General features: G+C 33.3%; 2 protein-coding genes across 4 annotated transcripts; both read right to left on the bottom strand.

Annotated features, from left to right (window-relative positions):
- Nucleotides 1–6: 6 nt before the first annotated feature.
- On the bottom strand, nucleotides 7–7,769 carry LOC144845426 (spermatogenesis-associated protein 20-like). The gene is made up of 12 exons (XM_078702750.1): nucleotides 7,458–7,769; nucleotides 7,110–7,174; nucleotides 6,748–6,902; nucleotides 6,066–6,408; nucleotides 5,701–5,894; nucleotides 5,331–5,510; nucleotides 4,521–4,733; nucleotides 3,951–4,143; nucleotides 3,498–3,663; nucleotides 3,086–3,300; nucleotides 1,218–1,417; nucleotides 7–757 (listed from the first exon to the last, which is right to left on the bottom strand). The coding sequence occupies exons 1-12, from the start codon at nucleotides 7,679–7,681 to the stop codon at nucleotides 497–499; spliced, it is 2,409 nt and encodes an 802-aa protein (XP_078558876.1). The 5' UTR covers nucleotides 7,682–7,769; the 3' UTR covers nucleotides 7–496.
- Nucleotides 7,770–8,076: 307 nt separating this feature from the next.
- Nucleotides 8,077–23,012, bottom strand: LOC144845445 (MAP kinase-interacting serine/threonine-protein kinase 1-like). 3 transcript variants are annotated; one of them, XM_078702793.1, is made up of 8 exons: nucleotides 22,799–23,012; nucleotides 12,998–13,066; nucleotides 12,627–12,747; nucleotides 12,370–12,498; nucleotides 12,061–12,158; nucleotides 10,840–11,098; nucleotides 10,166–10,686; nucleotides 8,077–10,050 (listed from the first exon to the last, which is right to left on the bottom strand). In XM_078702793.1, exons 1-8 carry the CDS (start codon nucleotides 22,799–22,801, stop codon nucleotides 9,736–9,738), a joined length of 1,515 nt encoding a protein of 504 aa, XP_078558919.1. In that variant the 5' UTR covers nucleotides 22,802–23,012; the 3' UTR covers nucleotides 8,077–9,735. The 3 variants fall into 3 exon arrangements, with proteins under 3 accessions (XP_078558919.1, XP_078558917.1, XP_078558918.1); XM_078702791.1 differs by lacking the exon at nucleotides 22,799–23,012 and adding an exon at nucleotides 15,445–15,673; XM_078702792.1 differs by lacking the exon at nucleotides 22,799–23,012 and adding an exon at nucleotides 13,161–13,203.
- Between the last annotated feature and the right edge of the window lie 320 nt (nucleotides 23,013–23,332).

The raw sequence follows: 23,332 nt of genomic DNA, 5'->3' as shown, positions 1-23,332 counted from the left end.
CACAAGTGAAGCCCTAAAAAATGTTTAAAATGTCCACTTATGTGGTAGAAAGTAACTAAATAATAGAAAATGCAATGCATTGACAAATTTTCTATAAATTATGATATAAAAAACAACCCTACTGTAGTTAGTAATGCAGATACTGCATGCATGTTAACTGTAGTTCCAACAAATATCAATTTAATAAGGGATAACCAAGATTATCTAAAATAAATAAAAAATTGATTACAAATTAAAATCTAACCTGTGGTTTACTTCGTGAGTCTTTTGGTAGAGATTTCCAATAATGGAATACTTTAATTAATCAAAGGAAAAAACCTTTTGAATGTACAGTATATATATTTATCTGTACAGTAATATTAATACAGTATATCTTATGATATATTTTCCTGTACAACACCAGTCTATGTGAATCGCTGGCATATTCTACTATTTCTCAGTTTAATTTATTTGTATGCACACAATCCAAATCAACTCATATAGTTGCTCCACTTATTCACCCCATTGACTGTGCAAGATGTTTATCTAAATCAACTGGTGAATTTACAGGTAAATTACAAGTGTAATTTTCGCAGACGTAAGCAGTTGCTTTACCCTCTTTCTTCTCAAGAGTTGACAGTATTTTCAGTTTTGTGTTCAGATATTCATTATTTTTGCCGTCTGTAACCACAAGGATTTTGTTTGGTATGAAGTGTGCATGAACAACATCTAGTAGCTTCTTAGTGTCGGACGAATCATTACTTCCACAGATAAATATCTAGAATATTAAAATTAATATTATAATATAACATGCACAAAATATTTTAATTACACCAATAAACAAATACAGTACAGTTATACTCTGTATGGTATTGAAGAATGGTAAAAAAGAATTTGGGACTTGAAGAACAATCTGGTTTTCAGAGATTCCAGTATTGGGAAGGAAGACTGTACAATGTCCAGTATTTTTATTTATAAGGTTTAAATGCTAAACTCAGCTGAGATTTAGTAAAGTGTTATATGTGGATAATATGAATCATTTTCTAATAAATCATAACGGCACAAAATGTAGAGCCAGATTTGTAATGTTCTCTGCTAGCCTAGTTTGGCTATGTATACTTTTTGGAAGGCAAAACAACATCATCATACAGTTTCTGACCCATGACAACCACGGATGATTACGGGCCTAGACATCTAATTTAAGCCTACTGCTGTACTATAAATTTTAATTTGTCAACCTGTGTAGAAGGCTTCTCCAGATTCATAACAGCACACATCATTTCTGGTAATGCAATAGGTATCTTTTGAAGACGCTCATGGAACGTGTTTAACAGCGCCCTCGCCATTTCCCGATATGGTTCATGGTCAAGGTAGTCTGACAACTGAATAAGGTTGAGGGCAGACACAGAGTTTGGACTTGGTTCAGCTCCATCTTGATCTACAAGAGATAAAGCAACATTTTTCTATGATTTATATCCCATCTTGCTAACATACTTTTTTATTTACTGTACTTAACTTTAGTTATAGAGGGTGACCCTAAACAGTATATGCGGACAACCAAGAGGCTGTCTTACATACCCTGCACCGTTGGTCACATTTTACTTACTGTAAAACTCTGTCGATACTATCAAACTTTATGTGAGACAAAAAAATGTGATATGCCCATATATGGACATGATGATTTCATATCACTACCATATTTGGTAGTGATCACAGAGCTTAAGGATTTTATTAGTTATCCGCAATGTAGCGGATAACTCCTTGTTATTGTATGAAATCATTATTTTCAGTATTATTCTTTCTTTCTGGCATTTTTGTCTCGCTTATGTCTAAAATGTGTAAACAAAACATTTCACAACTTTGTCAACATAAATGGATATTTACATGAAGTTGTGCACATCTTATTTTTTTTATTGATTTGCGCTCGATTTATAAATTTCATTGATTGATCATAGAATAAAAACGAAAAGTAATTTTGTATTGACACTTGGTAAAAATTTAATTCATATCAAGGCCAAACTTTCTGTGGATTAAAAATGGAATGTTTTACAAAAAGTTATGCACGCACACGCATTTAAAATTTTAAAATGAGCACAATTAATTTCGGCACCCGCCGATATTTCCCATCCAGAACGCAACCAGGCCCAACGTTGTCAAATCATTCCTATGAATCCAATAGCTTCCCAGGATCAACCGTCACCCCCAATTTTTTATATTATTATGGAAGTGGATAAGTTATTGATGTGAATTCATGTAAAATGTTTACCTCTCGAATGTTGTGATGTCATCATAATGTCCACCCGAATATAAAATATAGGATTTTTGTCTCTTTCTTCATAGCTCATCACATTAAATAGAGCGCATCTCGCTTATTCGTACCTCAATTTCTCCCAGATTTTAATATATGTTTACTCAATCAATTACCTTTTGTAAGAATTACAAACATTTTAATTTTTATAACGTCATCATGTAAAAATATTTGAATAACGTGGGTCACTTATTTTCATCTGTTATAGCTCTTTAGAATAAAAAGTGATACTCATAATTAAAATGTGTTCTGGAAGATGTTAAATTGTAGATACAAATTCATGTAAAAATGTTGCCAATCGGATGTTGTGACAGATTTTCGTCTTTTGCATCATAGTTCATCTCATTTAAAAGAGCATGCATCTATATTATACATATTAAAATCTCTTCAACATGTAAATATGTTGTTGTTCAAACTATTTTCTTCCAAAATTGCTATCTTCGTGTTTCATTTTGATGACGTCATCATGTTAAAAATTGGAATAAAAGGCGGATCCCATAATTCCACCTATGCTACACTGTATGTAGTATGTATACAGTATATAGTGTATTATACTGTATACAAAACACTACAGAGAGCACACTAACAACATTTTATTTTCTTCAGGTCATAATACCATAATCTTTTTCTGTGCGCAATACTCTAACGTATGACGTGCACAAGGCTTTTGTTGTGCGGGTAACTAACTTGTCAAAATGACGAGTTCAAATCTTGTTGAAATTTAGTCTGGCATCAAAATCAGTTCAGTTCAAGTCAATGCAGCTTTTATGATCATTATCAAATAAATAACTATAATACCTTCTTTTAGACGAAGTAATATATTTGGATCATTTGCAGCAACAGAGAAGTAGCCTGCACCCCCATCGCTATCATCCCAGAAAAGTTTATCTTGAGTTTGTTGTAGTTCCTCAGCCCATTTGATCAATTCCTCATCAAAACATGCCTCATACAGATCCAACAACCCTCGAATAAGAAAGGCATAATCATCCGTGAATCCAGAGATCAAAGTAGGCCTAAAAAAATAAATTTGTTTTGGAAGGTAATGATGCAATGAACTGCATAAATGCCTATCAGTTCTTGAGTTAGTGGAATTACATGGTTCTTCATTAAATGCAGTATTGTTACAACAATATACAGTATGTTAATGTATTTTATTTCTCCGAAAAAAAACCCCAATAAAATATAATTGTTAAAACTTTCTACACAGTACCTTTCAGTGGCCTTTGCATCTGCTTTGTAAGCAGTTCTAAACAATGTGTTAGTGTTCTCATCATACAGCTCTTTTTTAATGAACTCTGCTGCCCTCACTGCTATCTGAGTAAACCGATCATCTCGCAGTACTTGCCCAGCCCTCGCATATGCAGACAGCATTAATCCTAACAGCAGCAGCAGCAATAATAATAATACGAGAAAAAAAATAATATGGATATTAAGCTAAAGTAATTTTGGACCTTACTTTAGGATTAGCTTCAGCCATTGATAAAATAGCATCGTAAATTAACATCTTGAAGTTGAATTTAAATGGTGAATGGGCAGTTTTACTGTAATTTAAAGCACATTTTTTCCCTATAAAATTTCAGTACATAACACTTGTGAAAAAGAAGAAAATTCACTTCACAGAAGATTCACTTTCGATATTAGAGAAAAATGTAATTAGTCTTACCGTTCCAAGCAGTTATCATTTTATCATCAAGATGTGGTCTGGGACGCTGTAGTCTAGCCTGAAATAGAATGTCTTTAGCCTTGTAGAGGGCAGTAGCAGTGCTTTCTTCATCTATGCCTAGATGATCAGCTGTCTTCGCTAAATTACCACGAATAATCAAAACATTTTGACCTTTCAATTCTCCATGTGGATCCTAAAATCATAAGCATTACATTAATTTATGGAATAATTAGGAAAATAAAATTATTAAAAAACTGTTGGCCCAGATTCAGTTCAGTGGTTGAAGAAAACTCTGGACTATGTAGTTTATATTATATGTATGAAACGCCATATGTGCCAAAATATTTATCTTTTTACTAATTTTGATCTAGAACCTAGACTATGTTACGTCTATCAAGTACGTTTTGTACGAAATATGAAATGAGTTGTCGACAGTTCAATTCTTAAACACTTCACATATTTTCACCATTTTTTTATCAGGCCACAGGACCCAAATTTGGGTTTAGTGTGTATGTAGCATTACTTGGCCCATAATTAAAAGATCATTTTACTCCAACTTTGGTGGTCTACCTGGTCAAAATCAACATTTCCATCTTTATTCACCCCGTAATGATAGTTAAAGATGTCAGCAAGGGTAATCGATGGCTTGGATGCTAGGGTCTCACTCGACAGCAGGCTGTTTAGTTCCGACTCCTCCCAGACACAGAATGCACCCTCTTTTTTGTCTTTGGAGTCATGTGATGGAAAGGAATCAGCATCCTCAGCACTGTAAAAACCGCCAGCCTATAGAAAAATAAATTTATAGTCACTTTAGCTAGATTAGGCCTAGCTTTGACCGCGCGGCGATTCAACAAAAAATAATTGTAGTCAGCAGGACTTTTCCATCAATTATGTGACGTCATGTAGATGATATGGTCAGTTCTTACGTTTTAACATGCGATATCGCTAGAGTTGTACTGGATTGAACTCTTGTAATTGACGTCTCTTAACATCAATTATTACACCTTTTCCTGTAAATAGCTGAGGTTTTGTGTCGTCGTTAGTTAAAAAAGTACCTTTTCCTGTAAATTGTTAAAATTTCAATGTTTACATAGAACATCGCCGATTATTGTTAACGAATAACGTCAACAGGAAAATACATTATACAGGCACCACATGTGATATAAATGAGATGCTGTATTACCAAATTTTCCTTTGATACTTCGGAAATAGATAGTATGTGGAGATACAGCACTGGGAATCGGGTGAATTAATCAGACTTTTATTCTAGACCTACAATATCAATTACAAGATACATGGAATTTACAGACTACTCAAGAATTAACAAATGTAAAAAATACAAACAGTGCCCTGCAAGCCCCAAAAGTGTCTACTCTTTACCTGATCATGAAGATCTCGATCAACATAATTCAAGATATCTCTGGCTACATCAGCTAAGCTGTCATCCTTAGATAACTGATAGGCATCCATGTAGGAGACTGCTAGCTGTGCCTGGTCATACAGCATCTTCTCAAAATGGGGTACATGCCAATAGCGGTCAGTAGAATAACGATGAAAACCCTGAAATTCAAAATTATTTCGATACAGAGTTGGACAAAATTCATCTCCTTCTGGAATAGAGTTTTGGTAGTGAGAAGGAAGTAATCAGTAATCCAATGTCCAACACCTATAGATATTTATTAATATTATTACCTTCACTGTCAATGAATGAAATCTTATAGAATAGTATTTGAAAATATGTGTATCTTACAAGTCCCAGATGATCATTCATGCCTCTCTTTGCCATCGTTTTTAAGGTATGAAGACACATGGAGAGGGCTTGGTTTTCATCACCGTCATCTGCAGAGCTAGCTGCTGCACCTTCAGACAAGCTTTGATTGATTTCCTGAGATCTTTTAGTTGTTCGTTTTAAATCATGGTAACGAAACATGAAGTTGAAATTAACTGTTAAAATAAAATTGAATTGCAAAAATTTAAAAAGGTACTTTTCCTTAATATGAATGAGCCACTATTATTAACAAGAGAATGTCGTTCAAAATGTGGAGAAATCATTTTCTTTATTATATAGTATTGTCTAATTGGCATTCAAAGATTTAAAAAATTAAAATGATCTACCTGGTTGAGGAAACTTTGGTGCGTCCCCAAATCCACCATACTGAGAGTCATACCTCTGTGACATTTGTCTATAACACGTCTCAATAGCCTCCTGACCAATAGCAACCTTTAAGTCTGTCTGCTTTACAGCTGTGTTTTTTAGAAGCGCCTCCATGATTGCCATACTGCGTTGCTTCATGTCATCTTTCTTTTCTGTCCATTGGCTGGCGATTCTCTGTAAAATTGTTGCGAAACCTGGTCTGCCAAAGCGATCTGTTGGTGCAAAATATGTTCCACCAATCAGTGGTTTAAGATCAGGAGTCAGCCACACACTCATTGGCCAACCACCTCCACCACTTGTGGCCTAGAGAAAACAATTAACAAAACTAATGATAAAATTTGGGTAAGAGGAAAATACTAACTGTATAAGCAATTTGCCAGGGTAACTTGCATATGAACTAAGACCAGAATGATTGGTTTGTATGTATTCAAACTGAGATGGTTTATGAATAATTACAACTACAGGCAATGTCTGATTTTCTTGAATTTCTGGTTTAAAAATGCATTTATTGTATAGGGAAGAAATTAGGATCGTCAGAGCCCCATTTAAAATCCATTTTAAACCATATACTGTACCTTTATTTAAAATAAAGAAATCTTTGATATAAAAAGCCCTGACCAATCCATGTAGAGCCTGCATTACCTGTATAAATGTCATGTACACTCTGTCAACATCTGGTCGCTCTTCTCGGTCTACCTTGATGCTCACAAAATGCTTGTTTAATAGATCACCAATTTCTTTATTTTCAAATGATTCTCTTTCCATCACATGGCACCAGTGACAAGTGGAGTAGCCAACTGAAAAAAATTGCGATAATAATTCTAATAATAAAAACTGGCATTTATTGTGGGGAAATTTGTTTGCAGTACGTGTACAAGAATATTATTAGTGTAGAGATGGAGATCATTTCTGATAATTAAACAGTGGAAGTTGAGGGTTATTTGTGAAAGTATTTGCGATTCAGATATAAAAAATATAGTGAGAATTAAGATGCTATTACAAACCAGACAGAAAGATTATTTTATCTTCTTCCTTGGCTTTTTGAAATGCTTCTTCACCCCAAGGATACCTGAAAAAATAATAGGATTCACTACTACAAAATGACACATAGTTTGAACCAACAATATAATTACTTTTCCACCCACAAGGTTTGAATATCTCTATCCTGTTTAAATAAGCATAAATTTGGTAATAATTAAAAAATTTTTCTTCAGGGCATTTTCCAATTCCGAACCAATTTACATTGCGGATTTGAGTCAACAACATTTATAATATTGTTATTAAATTATAATTCATCATAGACTTTATTTGTTATGGCATGTCAATCTGGAGTGTCTAACCGGTTTATTTACCAGTTTACAGGATTTGCTGCATGCTGTAACAGGTAAGGTGACTTTTCTTTAGACAAACTATTCTTAAATTGGGGTTGACTTCCACTTGCAGTTCCAGTAGTAGTAGTAGTAGTAGTAGTACTAGTATCCATGTTTCTCACTAGGCCTAGCGGCAGATGACGTCTATTTGGTGCATAAAACGTGGGTAGCAAAGCTGGCCTAAGCCTGCTTATACATTTAAACATTAGTGGCCCGTATCTCGCATATTATATTTCGATATAATAGGCCTATAGTATTATGATTAACTGATAAAAAAAGATAACCAGAATTAATTTAGTTGCTGGTGGTGTACTACTGAAATTGTGTTTTCCGCCCTCTATGTTGATAGAGGGCGGCAAACACAATTTTAGAACAAACAATCGAGGTATTGCAGATCCTATATACAGTAATAACTCTTTGGTACACACACGACTGACCACTCTTGCATGCCATTAAAAACAGATTTATGCTGGATATCAGGGAAGAGTTACAGTATGCTCTTAAAATAAATTGTACTGGCGATATCATTCGTTTGGCATATTCACAAGCTGCTAAATTATTATGTTTCTATATTGGAACAAAAGGAACACAAATATCCAGATAAATTCATCTCATATTTTATTGAATTATCAACTAAAATACAATTTCAGACATTATCAGACTTCTCTTCATACTTTCTATGCAATTAAACGCCAATTTAGATACATTGCACTGTAAGCCGTGGTAGTGCTCAGTAACATGGGCGGGACCAAATATACTAAACAAACAAACATTCCCAATAATTTTTTTCTTGTAAAAAAAAAAGAAAATAAGGTTTTAGCAAACGCTACTCATAGCATTACCACAGACTAAATTCACTTTTAGCTAAATCAAAAATAAAAAAAAAAGATACTATTTTACCAGTATGCACCATTTTGTATAACATCTTTCAAACATTAGTAATCATACCCAAGTGGTGGGTGTATTGCATTCACCACTAAGTCTCCTAAAAACGGAGCAATGCCTAGTGCTAGCCTAATAATGAATTCCTGAGGTTAAGCTAGTATTAAAACGGGCATTAACAATGAAAAAACTTTTATTTTGTAGAATAAGGATTAAAAATGACTATCAATGGAGTACAACCAATGAAGTTATAAGCATGTGCTCGCATTATTTCATTCTTTGTTAAGCAACCTTTCAAAACAGAAGGGGAGGCAGTGTATGTGTCCTTTTAGTCTGCCCTCAATAAATGATTAAATTCCAATGCAAGTAAATTTGAGATAACCCGTGTTTAACAGCAAGATATTAAATTGCCTTTTAACTATTTAAAACTAGCTACATAATACTGTCAGTTTACTAAAGTACAAATTAAGTTTCAAATTACAATTATAAAACTAAGAAATAAATTTAATTGTATTAATCTTAATAAAATTAATTTTTGCATGATATAGATTATGGTATATAAAAATAATAAAATCAAATGCACGATAAGCTCTTACTCAAATTAGTGAGTTGAATTTACCTAGCGCATCACTGATTTTACTGACCTATGGGAGCACTTTCTGATATGGTAATTAAAAATTTATAATCATATTTAAATATACAAACTTGTTCCTTCTATACCAGGAAGACGTGCAAGAATGGCAAGAACATTAATCTACGTAATTTCTTTTCAAACAAAATTGTCCCTTTAAACTGGATTCTTTAAAACCTTTTGAAATCAACACACAATCTTGCTATCCTTACAAAAGATACTACCGCCCTTTAACTACTCATTTCAAAATATTTAAAACTACACAAGTTTAATATTTACAAATTACTGTCATATTATATACAATTTTAATAGTAACATAATTTTTTATCAAACTAAGAAAATAACAATTTCCAAATTGAATCCTATCCAAGTTAAAAAAATCTTTAGAAATTAAATAAAAGGAAATGGTCAGAAAAAAGTACAGCCTTGGCCTTATGTATTTTGGTATAAAATATGCCAAAAATGGTTGGAAGTGCTTTGAAAAGGGTTTAAAACGAGAAAGTAGTCAAAAATGATTCAAGATTATTTTTATCATGTTAGTATTTAAAACAAATAAATGTTGTGCTATATAAAGAATTAATAATAGGGGAATGTTACAGGCACTTTTTAAACAAATTAAAACAAACATTTAAACATCAAAATATATATTTTTTTTCCACAGGAAATAAAATTGACGAGATTCATTAATTGAATAAGGTTTTCTTCTACACGTTAAGTACTCCAATGGAAAAATGATAACATTTCTTGCTAAATCTGAAACGATATTCCACCACCTTCGCTACTATCGACACTGCGAAGGGCTGCGCGCCGTTGTGCAAGACTCGAGCTACCAGGCGGCGATAATCTAATACAGAAATTTGTACCACTTGCACTTGACTGTCCCGTTTCAGGGCTATCATCTCCACCTGATCTTTCATCAACTATTGCTGGGAGGGAGGTATAGTTCTCATATTGGGACACCATTCTGTTGACGGCAACTGCATCAGCCGCAAACTGTGATAGGTCTTTTGCGCTGTTGTTTCGTTTCATTATCGATGGTGTAAGTAGAGGCGTTGTGGGAGCCTGAAAATTATAATTGAAAAACGCTGGTCAATTATTTTTTAATTTTAAATGTAAAATATATTTCACACATGGCAAACTAAAAATGTCAACAAAATATGAATAATCTGCAACTTACCATTTTAACCCATGGATGTTCTAGCACCATGCTGGCTGTATAACGTTTACGAGCATCACGAACTAATAAATTTGCTATCAAATCTTTGGCATCATCCGAGATTCCACTCCATTCTCCAGTCGGAAATTCATAAACCCCATCCTGAATACTCTGCAATAGCATGGTCTGACAATCCGAGCACGGCTCACCACGTTCCCAACCACACTCCTCTCCACATGTACCTGTAAAAGGTGGTTGACCACTCAACATGATGTACAAGATCACGCCAAGGCTCCACAAATCGCATCTCTTGTCGTATGATGTAGTTAGTTCATCCTCGATAAAGGCATTGGCAATCTCTGGGGCCATGTATTCTGCTGATCCGACAGGGGTGAGAAGTTCTGGTGTGGTAACGGGTGAATTGCAGTCACTATCAAGTTGAACGCGACTACTCAGACCTAGATCACAAATCTTAATAGGCGATATCGTGTGTCGACTCTCACATAAAATATTCTCTGGTTTCAAGTCTCGGTGGGCAATACCTGAAAAAAAAAAAGGAGAACCATATCATGTGATATTTACAAATTATGAATGCCATACCAGATCCCATCCAGGCAGCTGTAAGACTGCCATGTAGGATACTCTATCACCAATTAAGATACAAACGGTTTAATTGGTAAAACAAATCTATTTACCTTTATGGTGGAGGAACTGAAGGGCACATGCAATATCTCTAACGACTATACTGGCTTCAAATTCTGTAAAGGTCTTGCGTCGTTCGATATGGTCAAGAAGAGCACCGCCTTCCATCTTGGGAAAGACCAAGAAGAAACGGTCATCTTCTTCAAAGAATTCAATCAATTGCAAGATGTTCTTGTGGCCCTGGCAATGGTAGAGAGTCTCTACTTCACGAAATACTTTACTCCTGCTATTCCCTGATCTCTTCTCTATAACCTGTGCATAACGAGAATTACAGTCGTCATCAAAAAAGACAATTTGTATTCATCAGTTTACAATAAGAAAGTGAGAATAAACAATGCTTTTAACTCATTAAGCAGATATTAGTTGGTAAAAAATTAAAGAAAACAAAGCATTTCTAAATATACAAGTATGCAGTCTAAACTCTCCTTTGGGCTGGCCTAATATGTCTGGTTTTCCGGAAAGTCTGGTATTCGAAATGTGTTTGAAAGATATTTTTTTCCGCATATTAAATATTTTATATTGAATGTGAACATAAGTTTACCAACTTGTATAATTTGATTATACTGTAATTGTATTTAACTGATATGGATATAACCTAAATTATCAATTAATTATCAGCAAGTGTAGATCTAATGAAACAATGAACCAATTAGAAAACCAATTGGCTGTTAATGAATGAATAACGAGACAATGAGTCATATTGCACAGGTGTTGATGACAATATAAACATTTGTTGACTAGATTTTGTTTATGTATGAAAGGCGTTGATGATCAAGTCGATTACTGAAGAGACGAGTCAATATAAAATAATATATTAGATACATCCAAAGATTCCACAACAATGAGTTACGGGTCAATACTATTGTTCAAATTAAACATTTCTTTTTTATAGGATGACTCATTTAAAATCCTGTTGATGATCAAGTCTTTGTTCATGTATTGCATGCCTTATTGAACATATTGAATACTGCAATTTGATTGGTTGCAGTGTGATGTCATCTGTGAGTAATCTTTAGGAGTAGTTGAACTGTTTAAACTGAGCATTCCCTGGAAAAATACAATGCAACAGCAAAACAATGGGAAACCATTGTGTACAGCCTTTATTTTGGCCTTTACGGCTGAGAGTGGTTTGATTGTTGTGAAGACGCTTGGGGTAGATCAACCAACAATTAATCCGATTCTTACACTTTATTCATAAATTAAATGTTTCTTACCTTAACAGCATATTGTTTGCCTGTTTGAACATGAATACAAGTTTTAACGCTTGCATATGCACCTTGTCCCAATACATCATCAGTCATCAAATACACATCTAAATAAATTCATAAAATAAATATTGTAATATTGCAGATAAAATTAGTACATAAAGCAACTATTTTAACTTGTGTACACTTTTACATATCAATCAACTTAGCAAATAATTTAACTTTGTGTACATTTTTAATAATATCAATAAAATTAGCAAATATTTTAACTTGTGTACAGTTTTAAACATATCAACAGAGTATGACAAGTTACTGTACCTTCAAATTTGTTGTTGTAGCCGTTTAGTGAAGACCTACGCTTCTTGCGCCTCCGTCGCTTTTTGTTCGCATTCTCTGGGATTGGGATTGAGGGGTTAGCATCAGACGATGATGACATTGCCATAGATTCTAAAAAATAAAACTAAAATTATTAACACATCATTTTCAGCATTTAGCTAATTTTTTTCTATTTAAAGTTTCTAAAATTTATAGTGGATTCTAAAAATTAGCAAAAATAATTATCAATAAAAACTTACCAAATGTTAGAGGAATGTTGTTGTTCGTAAGGTTATCGTTGTAGCAAGGCGTAACAGCAAGCGCTGTTGGCCTACTGGCCGTCCGGTAGTTATCGTACAAAGGCATAGTAGCACAGCTTAACTACAAAAGACGAAACATATTTTTATTAAAAGACGAAACATATTTAAACACCCAAAGTCTGAATTTATCCATATATGGTCATTATGATGTCATATCACTAGCATATTTAAGCATCATAACATTTGGGCACATCACACTTTATTTTGTCAAACTAGACAGAGCATTACTTGATATGAACATGACCTTGATATATCAATATCAATTTATTCTTCTTAACTGTAATAAGAATTACATATAATAATTTACTTACATCAGAAAAATTATTATTCATCCAGTTATCCTCACAATTTCTTCCTGTAGAAAATACAGTAAACATATCCTGAAAGACATAACAGAACAGAACATAAAATAAAAATTACAACAATTAACAAAAGAAATTGAATAATCAAAAACAGGTTCAGAAAGTTACTCACTCTTTGCACCCTAACAATGCACATTTAAGAAATGCATCTACAATAAACTAAAAAATATTGCACAAGAAGCGGAAAACAAAACATGAGAGGGTAACCCTCCTCTCCAGATGGAGGCTGGATTGCATTTGATTGAGCTACAAATAGAAACAGGCCATTCTTATTTTTGCAGACCTCATCACAATGATAAATCACACAATAGGTAAGAATAATAACAAGGCACAGCTGAATGACTTGCCACAACACAATAGAAACACCAGCCAATCACAGTGAGGTTAAACAACAATATACTGATTGGTCTAAATGGAAACATGTGACCAATCAATTCTGCATAATCAATGAGTCGCCAACAAGTGATACAGTATACTGAAGGGGTTGATGACCAGTTAATAGTCATTGTTTTTAAAGCCCAATTAAAATGCTTAAGATTTAACATTTTGTATATTAAAGTACTGCCCCTAAATAAAAGTTGAAATAAATTCACAAAAATGGGCACAGGCTTCAGTATATTTATTATGTCTTTTGTATTTATAGTTTGTAAATGCTGTAATGTGGTTTTGTAATTCAAATATTGTTTTAAATGATATCTTTGTAATAGTATAATCATTTTAAAATACTGTAATTATTATAGTTTTTAAAAATACACACATCAATAACAAACAAAAAATATTAATGAGAAGATTTATTTAAGATATATTGTTCCCCAGAAAAACTGCAAAAAAAAAAAAAAGGAGTAAAATTGACAGACCAGAAGTCAATGGGTTTCGGTTGAATTTAACCCTTTATATAAGTGAAAACATTTTTAAAAAATATTTATTTTCTACAACATTTATTAAAACTGCAAAATGATATATTCAAATTTTTCATCAATTTGGGGGACAATATATTTTATTAAATGAGTATGAAAACTCTCAATTTTGAAGACATCTCTTTGACCAATGTCTCAATTATTTTGAAAGGGTTGTTATTTAATTTGAATCATAAATATAACGAGAACATTTAGCACAACATCAGGATGGACAAATATCGTCTCAGAGATTACATCATAGGAAGATCCGCATAAAACAAATGTTTGTTTCATTATTGGCACAGGTCTCCACCCACATAAACACACCATACAAAAGTACTATGACAATGTTTGAGCAACATTCTATTAATAGAAGGTTATTTCCCTAATTTTATGTCATGGAGTTTAACATTGTTAGTTTCTATTTAAAGAAGATAATCTATAATTTACTATAAATATTTATTTATGTTTGTTGGGGAAATTACCAAACAATGTGAGAGTAATTCCCACTTAATATTTTATTCAATGAAACAATTTACAGATAGTATAAATTTATAACATGAAGTATGATAATATATTAACTACGTCGTGCTCATAGATGGTTCTCGAATAAACAGTAATTCAACAATTCATTTCAAATGTACGTACCGCAGGACTATAATACATTGTCGTTTACAGAAACGAATAAATAGACACGATGTCAACCAATATTATCACCCTGGGAATTAACTTGTCACAAATTTTTTATTTAAACAAACCCAATTTGTGTTTTGTATGCAACATTAGGGTTGAGGGATGGGGAAGATGATATGTTTTGTGCACACTACCATTTCGTAGGGTCTTCCTTGGATTTTGCGCACACGGTCTTCTCTCTCTCTTAGCTCTAGAAACACCCATCAGTAGTTAAAAAAAAAATTATACCAATTTGTTTTCGGTATTTAGATTATTTCGGTTTGTTTTCGGTAATTAGACTGACCGCGTAACGCGCGATTTACCGAATTTTGCCCTTACGTACATTTTAAAATAGATGATGATACAGTTAGTTGTAGTTATACTGAATTTTTTTTTTTCAAAATGGGATCCTCACATTTGCTATGTAGCCTACACCACAAATAACATGTATTATTATACAAGTTCATGATATGTACCTTATAAAATGAAATTACTGTACATTTGTGAATACGTAACATATTGACTGTTAGGTCTATAAAAATAAGCGTTGAAAGTGCGATTTCCGGTCATGCGGACGTCGTTACCGAAAGCTAGGCCTAGGTCTGGCAGTACCAGCAGTAGTAACTTGAAAGACTGGTGTTCGTCAAAAATAAACACAGTATAGGCCTAGGCCTCCTAGTCCTAATAAAATATTTTAATATATAAATACACCAAATTTCGATAACACATCTCTGCCAGCAGTGCTAGTAAGTATAGATGATAGATATAATGAGAATAGGCCCTAGGCTAGCTAGTACACATTTTAAAATGGCGACTAGGCCTACTTACAAAAATATCGACAGATTCCTCTGGCAAGAATTTCTCTAAAAATCTCTCAAAACTCATCCACAACCTTCAAATAATAGTAACACTAGCAATCCGCTTTCCTCTAGTGTGGGTTTAGTAGTACAACTAAATCTCTTCATGTCTCTTAGGCCTGACATTTGGTATCCATGACTGCGGTTGAGAGAAACTAAATGGTGTTTTCGCATTGCAAAATCAATGTAGAGTGGAAAAACAAGCCTGATGTAACACTGTTTTTATTGAGCAAAAAAAAAACCCCAAAGGTCAAAGTAGTTAATTTGATTATGTATGTTTATCGTCACGTCATCATATCCACGTCATCCAGATATTCCATTATGCTATAGGTACAATAACAATACACAATTCCATGTAAAACTATATTTTCTACATATTTATTATGTATTTTATACCACACAGTAGGCTACATACATAAAGTTATCATTTGATTTGATATCTTTATATTTGGTTAGTATTTTAAATTCTTAACAAGACTGTAGCTAATCAATTAAATATATTTCCCTTTAAAATGTAATCGGATCGTCTGTGTTATTAAGTTCCAGAAGCATCCTGTGAGTTCCTATGAAATCTATTCTTTAATCCATGATGAAATGAAAGCAATGCATTCAACCACGTATTCACGTGACGGTTCTTCGTGGCGTGATGGTGACGAAATCCGTTTTGAATATTTCCTTTTAAATTGCAATGTCAACTAGCCTTTGTAGTCCTAGTTTCTGTATTTTATTATAGTGTTCGACTGAAATCAATATTTTACTATACAATCTGCTGTGGTTAATAACAAGTGTCTGACATTACGGATTGCAAAATAAGGAAAGAAAATAACGAATTTTGTTACTAATTGTGTACTTTCATGATACTTTTAGAAATGCATTATCTACCGTTGCAAATTATTTCTGTATTTCATAGTTTATTATCTTTTCTTGACAATAATAACATGCAATTTTTTCCCCAATCTATCTTTGATCCGATTTCATACAACTTAAATCAAACAAAGGAATGTCATGTCCTGTATGAAGAAGAGCCACTAAGCACGCACCAACTCATTGTAGGTCAAATCAGTTGACCTCTCATGTTGATAAATAAGCTTTTTTCGGCCCGGTTGTTGCCTTTTTCTATGTATGTATTTTGATGTGCTAACTGCAATCATAAATTACTTTGAATATTAGGAAAATGAAAAAAATTATAAACAAATTGTATTGGTACATTGTACCAATACATTGTACTGTGACATTATTTACTTGTTTTTTTTTTGCTTTTTAAAATTTGTAAATGTTTTTATAAATTTGAATACAGGAGGAAAGAGTGAAATTTCACTGTCCTATTCACAGGGACTCAAAGGGATCCCAGATATTGTTCCTAAAGTGTAACACATTTACACAAGGAGATGAGCGCCCCTGCCCACCGATGAGTTTCGGGATCCCTTTGACCCGGAGGGAGAGTACCTGTCAGGGTCCCTACCTAGGGTTACAGGTCCCAGGTTTTTAGTTGTTTTTCTTAAACTAATTAGTGTTCCATGACCTTCTCATCAAAATTAATGTCTCTCATTGTGCTATGTCAACATAATGTCAATGACGGCGAAATGTCCCCAATAAAGGGGATATGAGCTATGCAAACAAGTAACAAACAAGTAACAAGTAAGTAACATTAGTCATCAAATGTACACATTTTAATCATTTTTTCATCTTTTAATATAAAATAAAGCAATAACCTTTGATTCACTCTCAATTCCTCTGCTGGAAAAAATCAGAGGTTAGAAGTTAAATTATTCCTCTTTTAGGGATTATAAGTGAGTTTACTGAATGTTAAAAGAAAAAATACATCCTGTGACAGCTTAATAAAACGGATAAACCTAATGGCCACCTGCCAAAAAGTACCACACATTTTATCAGTATTTTAATATTCAGGAATAGCGGGAAATATGTTAAGGTGTAGCAGGATGTAATTGCCAAGGGCCAGCTTTATAAGCAAAGAATCGGTACTCATCTTGAAGTGCATACATGACAAGCCGAGCAAAACTGTGTAAAGGTTGTTATTGATACAGTTAAATTTAGTACAGGTATCTTAACAGTAAGAAATAAAAATATTGAATGGTAACCAAAGACATTTCAAAATATTATAATTTCACTGCTAATATTATAAGCATCATATATACTGTATATATATATTAATTATGTTCATAATCAGTGTACCATGTCCCACATAACTGGCTCAGCCTACATATTGTGCCAGTTCTGCGGTACATTTCATTTCAAAACCCAACCCATCTGAATTTTTACTCCATGATGGAATAAAGAATAAGAGGTACTGTATCTGTGAGAATGAGAAAAGAGATTCGAACCCGGATCCCGCTTGATATGCAGATGTCCTAACCATTAGATGGTCTAATGGTTAGGTTTTCTCATTCTCACAGATACCTCTGATTCTTTATTCCATCATGGAGTAAACATTCAGATGGGTTGGGTTGGTTGAACAATTTTTAAATGGTAAGGGGAGTAGATCTGATGTTGGGCGACCTGGATCAGCCTCTGTGACTGATGGAATCCTTATGCACAATTTATGTACTCTCTGTATCTTCTCTCATTTCCATACACCATTGTTAGGCTATCCAGACCAAATCACTCACCATGGATGGAACCCAGGAGGTTGCCAGTTTTATGCAAATGTGAAGGCCATATAAAAATAACAGGCTCCAATTTCACACAGGCCTTTGCAGACAATCTCCAGGGCAATTTAGCTTTGTTTTCACCATTTTTCACTACAAATTGTTGACTCAGGAGGCAGAACAAGTTAAATGGATTCCTAGAAATTGGAAGGTCAATCCACATGTATTCTTGTTATTGTACCAAAACAGAGTGCTGTTTATAATAATGACACTTTTCCTGAAACGACATCATTCATTATGATGCTAACTTATAAATAACGACTTCTTTTGAACCTATATATAAATACATATACTGTCAAACAATACAATTGTCAATGATTTTCTTGAGTATTTTTTTTTTGTAGGATAAAAAAGTAGACCAAGCCATACAATATTATTAAGACATTTTGCTAAAATAATATGGAATATGATATGATGCACTATATTTCTTGCTGGTATACTATATTAGTAGTAGTACTACTACTCTTTTTCCTTTTCCAGTGGGTGGACCCAGATGATTGCATTCCCATACCACACACCAGCAATCAGTGCCTCTTGTTGTCACAATGGCCATCTCATCATTTTTGTTCTGGTTTATCACGGGATAGTGAAACATTCATTAATATCAATAACATTACAAATCAAACTTTGACTGCTGTTGACATGCTGTTAATATGTCGGGTATTATGACATTGGAAATATCATAAACAACACATGCTACTTCAGGCAATCTAATTTGATAATTAGTGCAGGCTGTTAATGAGGTAGAAATATCATGTTATTGCACTCTGACTACACCCACTTAAACAGTTTATAAAAAGATGCTCATGCTATGAAAGTGTATCTTATTCTTATATTGATCAAACAATCAAGTTTGACTTTATTAAAATGGAATTTGGAAGAGTGTAGATGAATTTGGAAGAGTGTAGATGAATTTGGAAGAGTGTAGATGAATTTGGAAGAGTGTAGATGAATTTGGAAGAGTGTAGATGAATTTGGAAGAGTGTACTGTAGGTGAATTTGGAAGAGTGTACTGTAGATGAATTTGGAAGAGTGTAGATGAATTTGGAAGAGTGTAGATGAATTTGGAAGAGTGTAGATGAATTTGGAAGAGTGTACTGTAGATGAATTTGGAAGAGTGTAGATGAATTTGGAAGAGTGTAGATGATTGGAAGAGTGTTGATGAATTTGGAAGAGGGAGGTATTCAAATTAAAAGTTAATCAATATTTGAAATTACCATACTGCACAGCAGTACAGGCCAAGGTCTCATTCAAGTTTAATGAATGCAAAGACAATACCATTGTTGGTAACTATAAAGTAAGAAATTATTGATGAGGAGATAGTTAACACGTACACTGTCTGCTTGTCATTATGGATACGGATTTAAAAAGGGTCAGTCTAATTACCGAAAACAACCGAAGACAAACCGAAAATAAAATAATAAAAATCGAAATACCGAAAACAAATTTGTATAATATTTTTTTTTAATGTCGCGCTCTATTAGCTAAGACCACGCAGAGAGAAGAACCTACGAAAATACTAAAAAAATTCAATGATATACACCATACATTTACAGTACTTACAAAATTTATTTCGTTTTTAGTCTTTCGATTTTCAAAAACAAAGCATGATTTTACCTATAACATTGTTTATGTACGCCTTTTGAAGTGATTAAGGATAAAAATGTTTTTTTTCTCTTGACTGCAAGTTGACTTTTTCACACTTATAAACACTTCAGAACATTGTGCGTACACCCGGAGCTCTAAGCATCTATATTATGATAGTTTTGGTTACAAGAAGACAGGAAGGGTCATATATAAGCTATATTTAGCTTGTCAACCGACCCAATAACATCAAGCAAAATATCAAGCAAGTATACGGTAATTTTACTGAATAGATTTATTGTGAATCGTTATCGTGAGCTTGTTTTAAGTATACTTTATAGTCCCTAACATCAATATTCTTAAAAATATCATTGTACTGTATTCTTTTGAAAATCTATAATTAAATTGATCATGATTAATGTATTCACAATTAATGTGTGAGAGTACATGCATTGGTTTCTGGATCAAAAATCGAAAGACTAAAATCAAAATATGTTTACAGATTCTGTAAGCAAATGTACGTTGTTATCATTGAGTTTGTACGTTTTTTAGTTGTATTTTGTGAACACTACCATTTCATAGGTTCTTCCTTGGCTTTTGCAAGTGCAGTCTTCTCTCTGTCATGGTCTTGGCTTTAGAAACACCCATCAGTAGAGGGCGACATTTCGGTTGTTTATGGTTGTTTTCGGTAATTAGACTGATCGTTTAAAAATCAACTTGGAATTAGTGTAGGTGGCCTAAAGCTCTGTCTACACTACTATCAAACTAGTTTGACAAGAAAGTGTGATGTGCCCAAATATGGTAGTGATATGACATCATCATCACATTTTTTTGTCACATAAAGTTTGATGGTGTAGACAGAGCTTAATAGTAACAGATGTCACAATCACATCTCATCATAATTTGTAATGTTGTACTGACTAACAGTAAGACCACATGTGAAATGATTTCACACAGGTGTAAGTATGAATGATGATAGAAAATGGCGGTATGAAGAAATATGATGTGTGTAGGAAGTACACTAAATCAAGCATGTATTCATGATTTTTACAGTGGGGTTCATTTTCTGCAAAAAAGGGAAAAGTGCAAAGTTTCAACAACTAAAGAATAAATGTTGGCCTAGCCTATTATTAGATGAAAGTAATTTTCCTGCTGGCGACGTAGAATTGCCCAAAAATATTCATGATTTAGGCCTATTTACTAGAACTTCAGCTGCTGGTTTTTAGTTTGAAAAGGGCACTTCGGGAAAAAGGGAGTTCTTTCGAACTATAGGCTTGCTAAATAGAGAAGTTATTACAATAACCTAGATACTGTAGTACACACACATTTGCCAAGAAGAAGTTGTAAGTAAAATATTGATTGATACTGAACCAAAAAATCGCCTTTTTGCCTCTTCAATTGTTTTTTTTTTGAGAGGTGACAGAATGATCATTTTACAAAGGTGGTATCAAGGTTTTAAAACTGAATTAGAAATTATTAATAAACACTGCAGTCTCTTTCCACAAAAGTTTGCTGTGTTCTCCAAGTAAGCAGAAGGGAAATGAAAACAATTTTAAAAGAATTTAAAAAAATGAAGATCTTTATTTGTTTATGAAACTTAAAGACCCCTTACCTACAATTTGTGAAGTTTTGTAAAAATAATACATATATATTACTTTAAAAACATTAAACCAGGTCATTCCTTGTCTTAAATGTACGTTTTATGGTAAATTATAATAAAAAGTGAGAAACAATGCACTACCTAAGTACTGTACCTCGCGGCGAATGACCTCTCGTGGACGGTCTTTAGGCCTAGCCTAGCTGGTAAACATCGGTAATGTACGAACATCGTACGCTAGCTATATACCTAGCCTGATGTTGTATAGTTGCTGCATTAATTGTCTTTCTAATTTTGCCAGACTCCGTATACAAATTGGGGAAAACCTGGTATTTTCGCTGAAAAGTTAGGAGTCTTCCATTTGTTTTGGCCTCACTAACGATCGATCGAAAAATGTGGGTGAATTACAGAAGAAAAACAAAAATATCAATCCACGCACAATGCATTTTGGGATTTATAGCAGGCCGCTATAATTATTAGAATCGACTTATTTTTCACATTTTTAACCGTTTATAAGACGAAAAAGTTATCGCAATAGGACCATATAGTATTATTTTTACATTAAATATAGTTTGTGATCTTAAATTAGATCTAAAAAACGTAGGGAAGGGGTCTTTAAAGTTTCTGTTCTGGAACGTCCCCAGATATTCTTGTTGTTCTTTAATGGCTGTCCATTTGGATTTAGTGGGGCTTCAGAAGCTGGAGTTGACCCAGTAAATTAATTACGAGGTACAAAAACTTGGACTATAGTGACCTTACAGATATAAACAAAGGATTTTATGAGAATTCTATGAAACTCATGTTACTTTCACAGAAAAATTAAATTGTTATCTGTTGGGTTGAGGACATATTTTACAGTACTATCATTAATAACAGTAAATTTGACAGATGATGCCATGAATCAAACATAAACATTGAGTGCTGAAAATCAGGTGATATTTTATCATTCACATCTAGATCTATAGGAAAAATATTTGTACAATAAATAATTCCTATCAGTAAGATATATATTTGGTTTGCGTCAGTTACCCATTGCCCTCTGTACACTATTTACAATGCCCAGGTCAGTAATATTGTTACTGCAAGCAAACAATCCAATATTTTCATTTGGCGCTTTGGCAAAACATTGACGAAGAAGAATGCAGGACAAAATCAAAATGACCATGTTACATGGTCATTTTGTCCTTTTGTACATGGCATGTACAAAAGTATAATTATATGATACATAATACGATTAATAATACTGTATATTGAAATACACTCCATCTTTCCAGGATTCTATCAACATTGTTTAGTCTTAGATCATCATAACAAATATTGAAAAACAATATATATCGGTGTTGGTGTCTTTCAAGTGTGTCTTCTGGTCAGATGCACATAATGAAGATCATCCTCGCTCGGCCTCTCACTCTTTGCATCATTTACTTATTTTCCAAACATCATGACATAATTTTCATCAAAAATCATCGAAAACTTACCATTTTCCAAAGGCCAGTTAGTTCTTCAATCCATGCACAGGTGCATTTTTAATCTTTCTTAGTCTGACATCGCCGTATTAACTATTATTGTTTCTTTTTAGCTACTTTTTTATCCCCTCTACCTGCAATTCAAAACAACAACAAACCGCTACCTATGGCTGCGGTTTTCGTTGTTTATCATCGAGGGGCACCACCACCAGAAGGAAAGCCCAACCGCTAAATGATGGATGCCTCGCCAGATCTCGTGACCAAAACAGTGACGATTTAAAAATACGCCACACTCTGCTGATGTTTTTGTTGTGCTCAGCTTATGTCGTCGTCTTTTAATTTCTTAATCAATAGTAAAACTAAAACTATTATTATTGTAATTTAAATCTAATTTTTATTACTATATTTATTTATAAATAATTAGAATTCTTATAAATATATAAATTCTGCTTGTATAAACCATTTTCCTATAATAATTTCATTATTGAAATGTCTTTTGAAATATAATAATGTAGGTCGTAGACATTTTTTAAAGGTCAAGTGAGT

The sequence above is a fragment of the Antedon bifida genome, chromosome 6 (assembly GCF_963402885.1).
Source record: "Antedon bifida chromosome 6, ecAntBifi1.1, whole genome shotgun sequence".
Lineage (NCBI taxonomy): Eukaryota > Metazoa > Echinodermata > Crinoidea > Comatulida > Antedonidae > Antedon > Antedon bifida.
Note: the sequence above shows the minus strand (reverse complement) of the source record. Positions and strands in the feature narration are given on the sequence as shown.

Coding starts and splice junctions, on each gene's coding strand:
- LOC144845426 (XM_078702750.1), bottom strand. CDS start 7,681: ATGTTTAAATGTATAAGCAGGCTTAGGCCAGCTTTGCTACCCACGTTT. Junction 3,301..3,497: donor GATGCAAAGGCCACTGAAAG/GTACTGTGTAGA, acceptor TTATTTTTTTAG/GCCTACTTTGATCTCTGGAT. Junction 758..1,217: donor TGGAGAAGCCTTCTACACAG/GTTGACAAATTA, acceptor TTAATATTCTAG/ATATTTATCTGTGGAAGTAA.
- LOC144845445 (XM_078702791.1), bottom strand. CDS start 15,501: ATGAGTTTTGAGAGATTTTTAGAGAAATTCTTGCCAGAGGAATCTGTC. Junction 12,748..12,997: donor TGAATAATAATTTTTCTGAT/GTAAGTAAATTA, acceptor CGTCTTTTGTAG/TTAAGCTGTGCTACTATGCC. Junction 10,051..10,165: donor AACATCCATGGGTTAAAATG/GTAAGTTGCAGA, acceptor TATAATTTTCAG/GCTCCCACAACGCCTCTACT.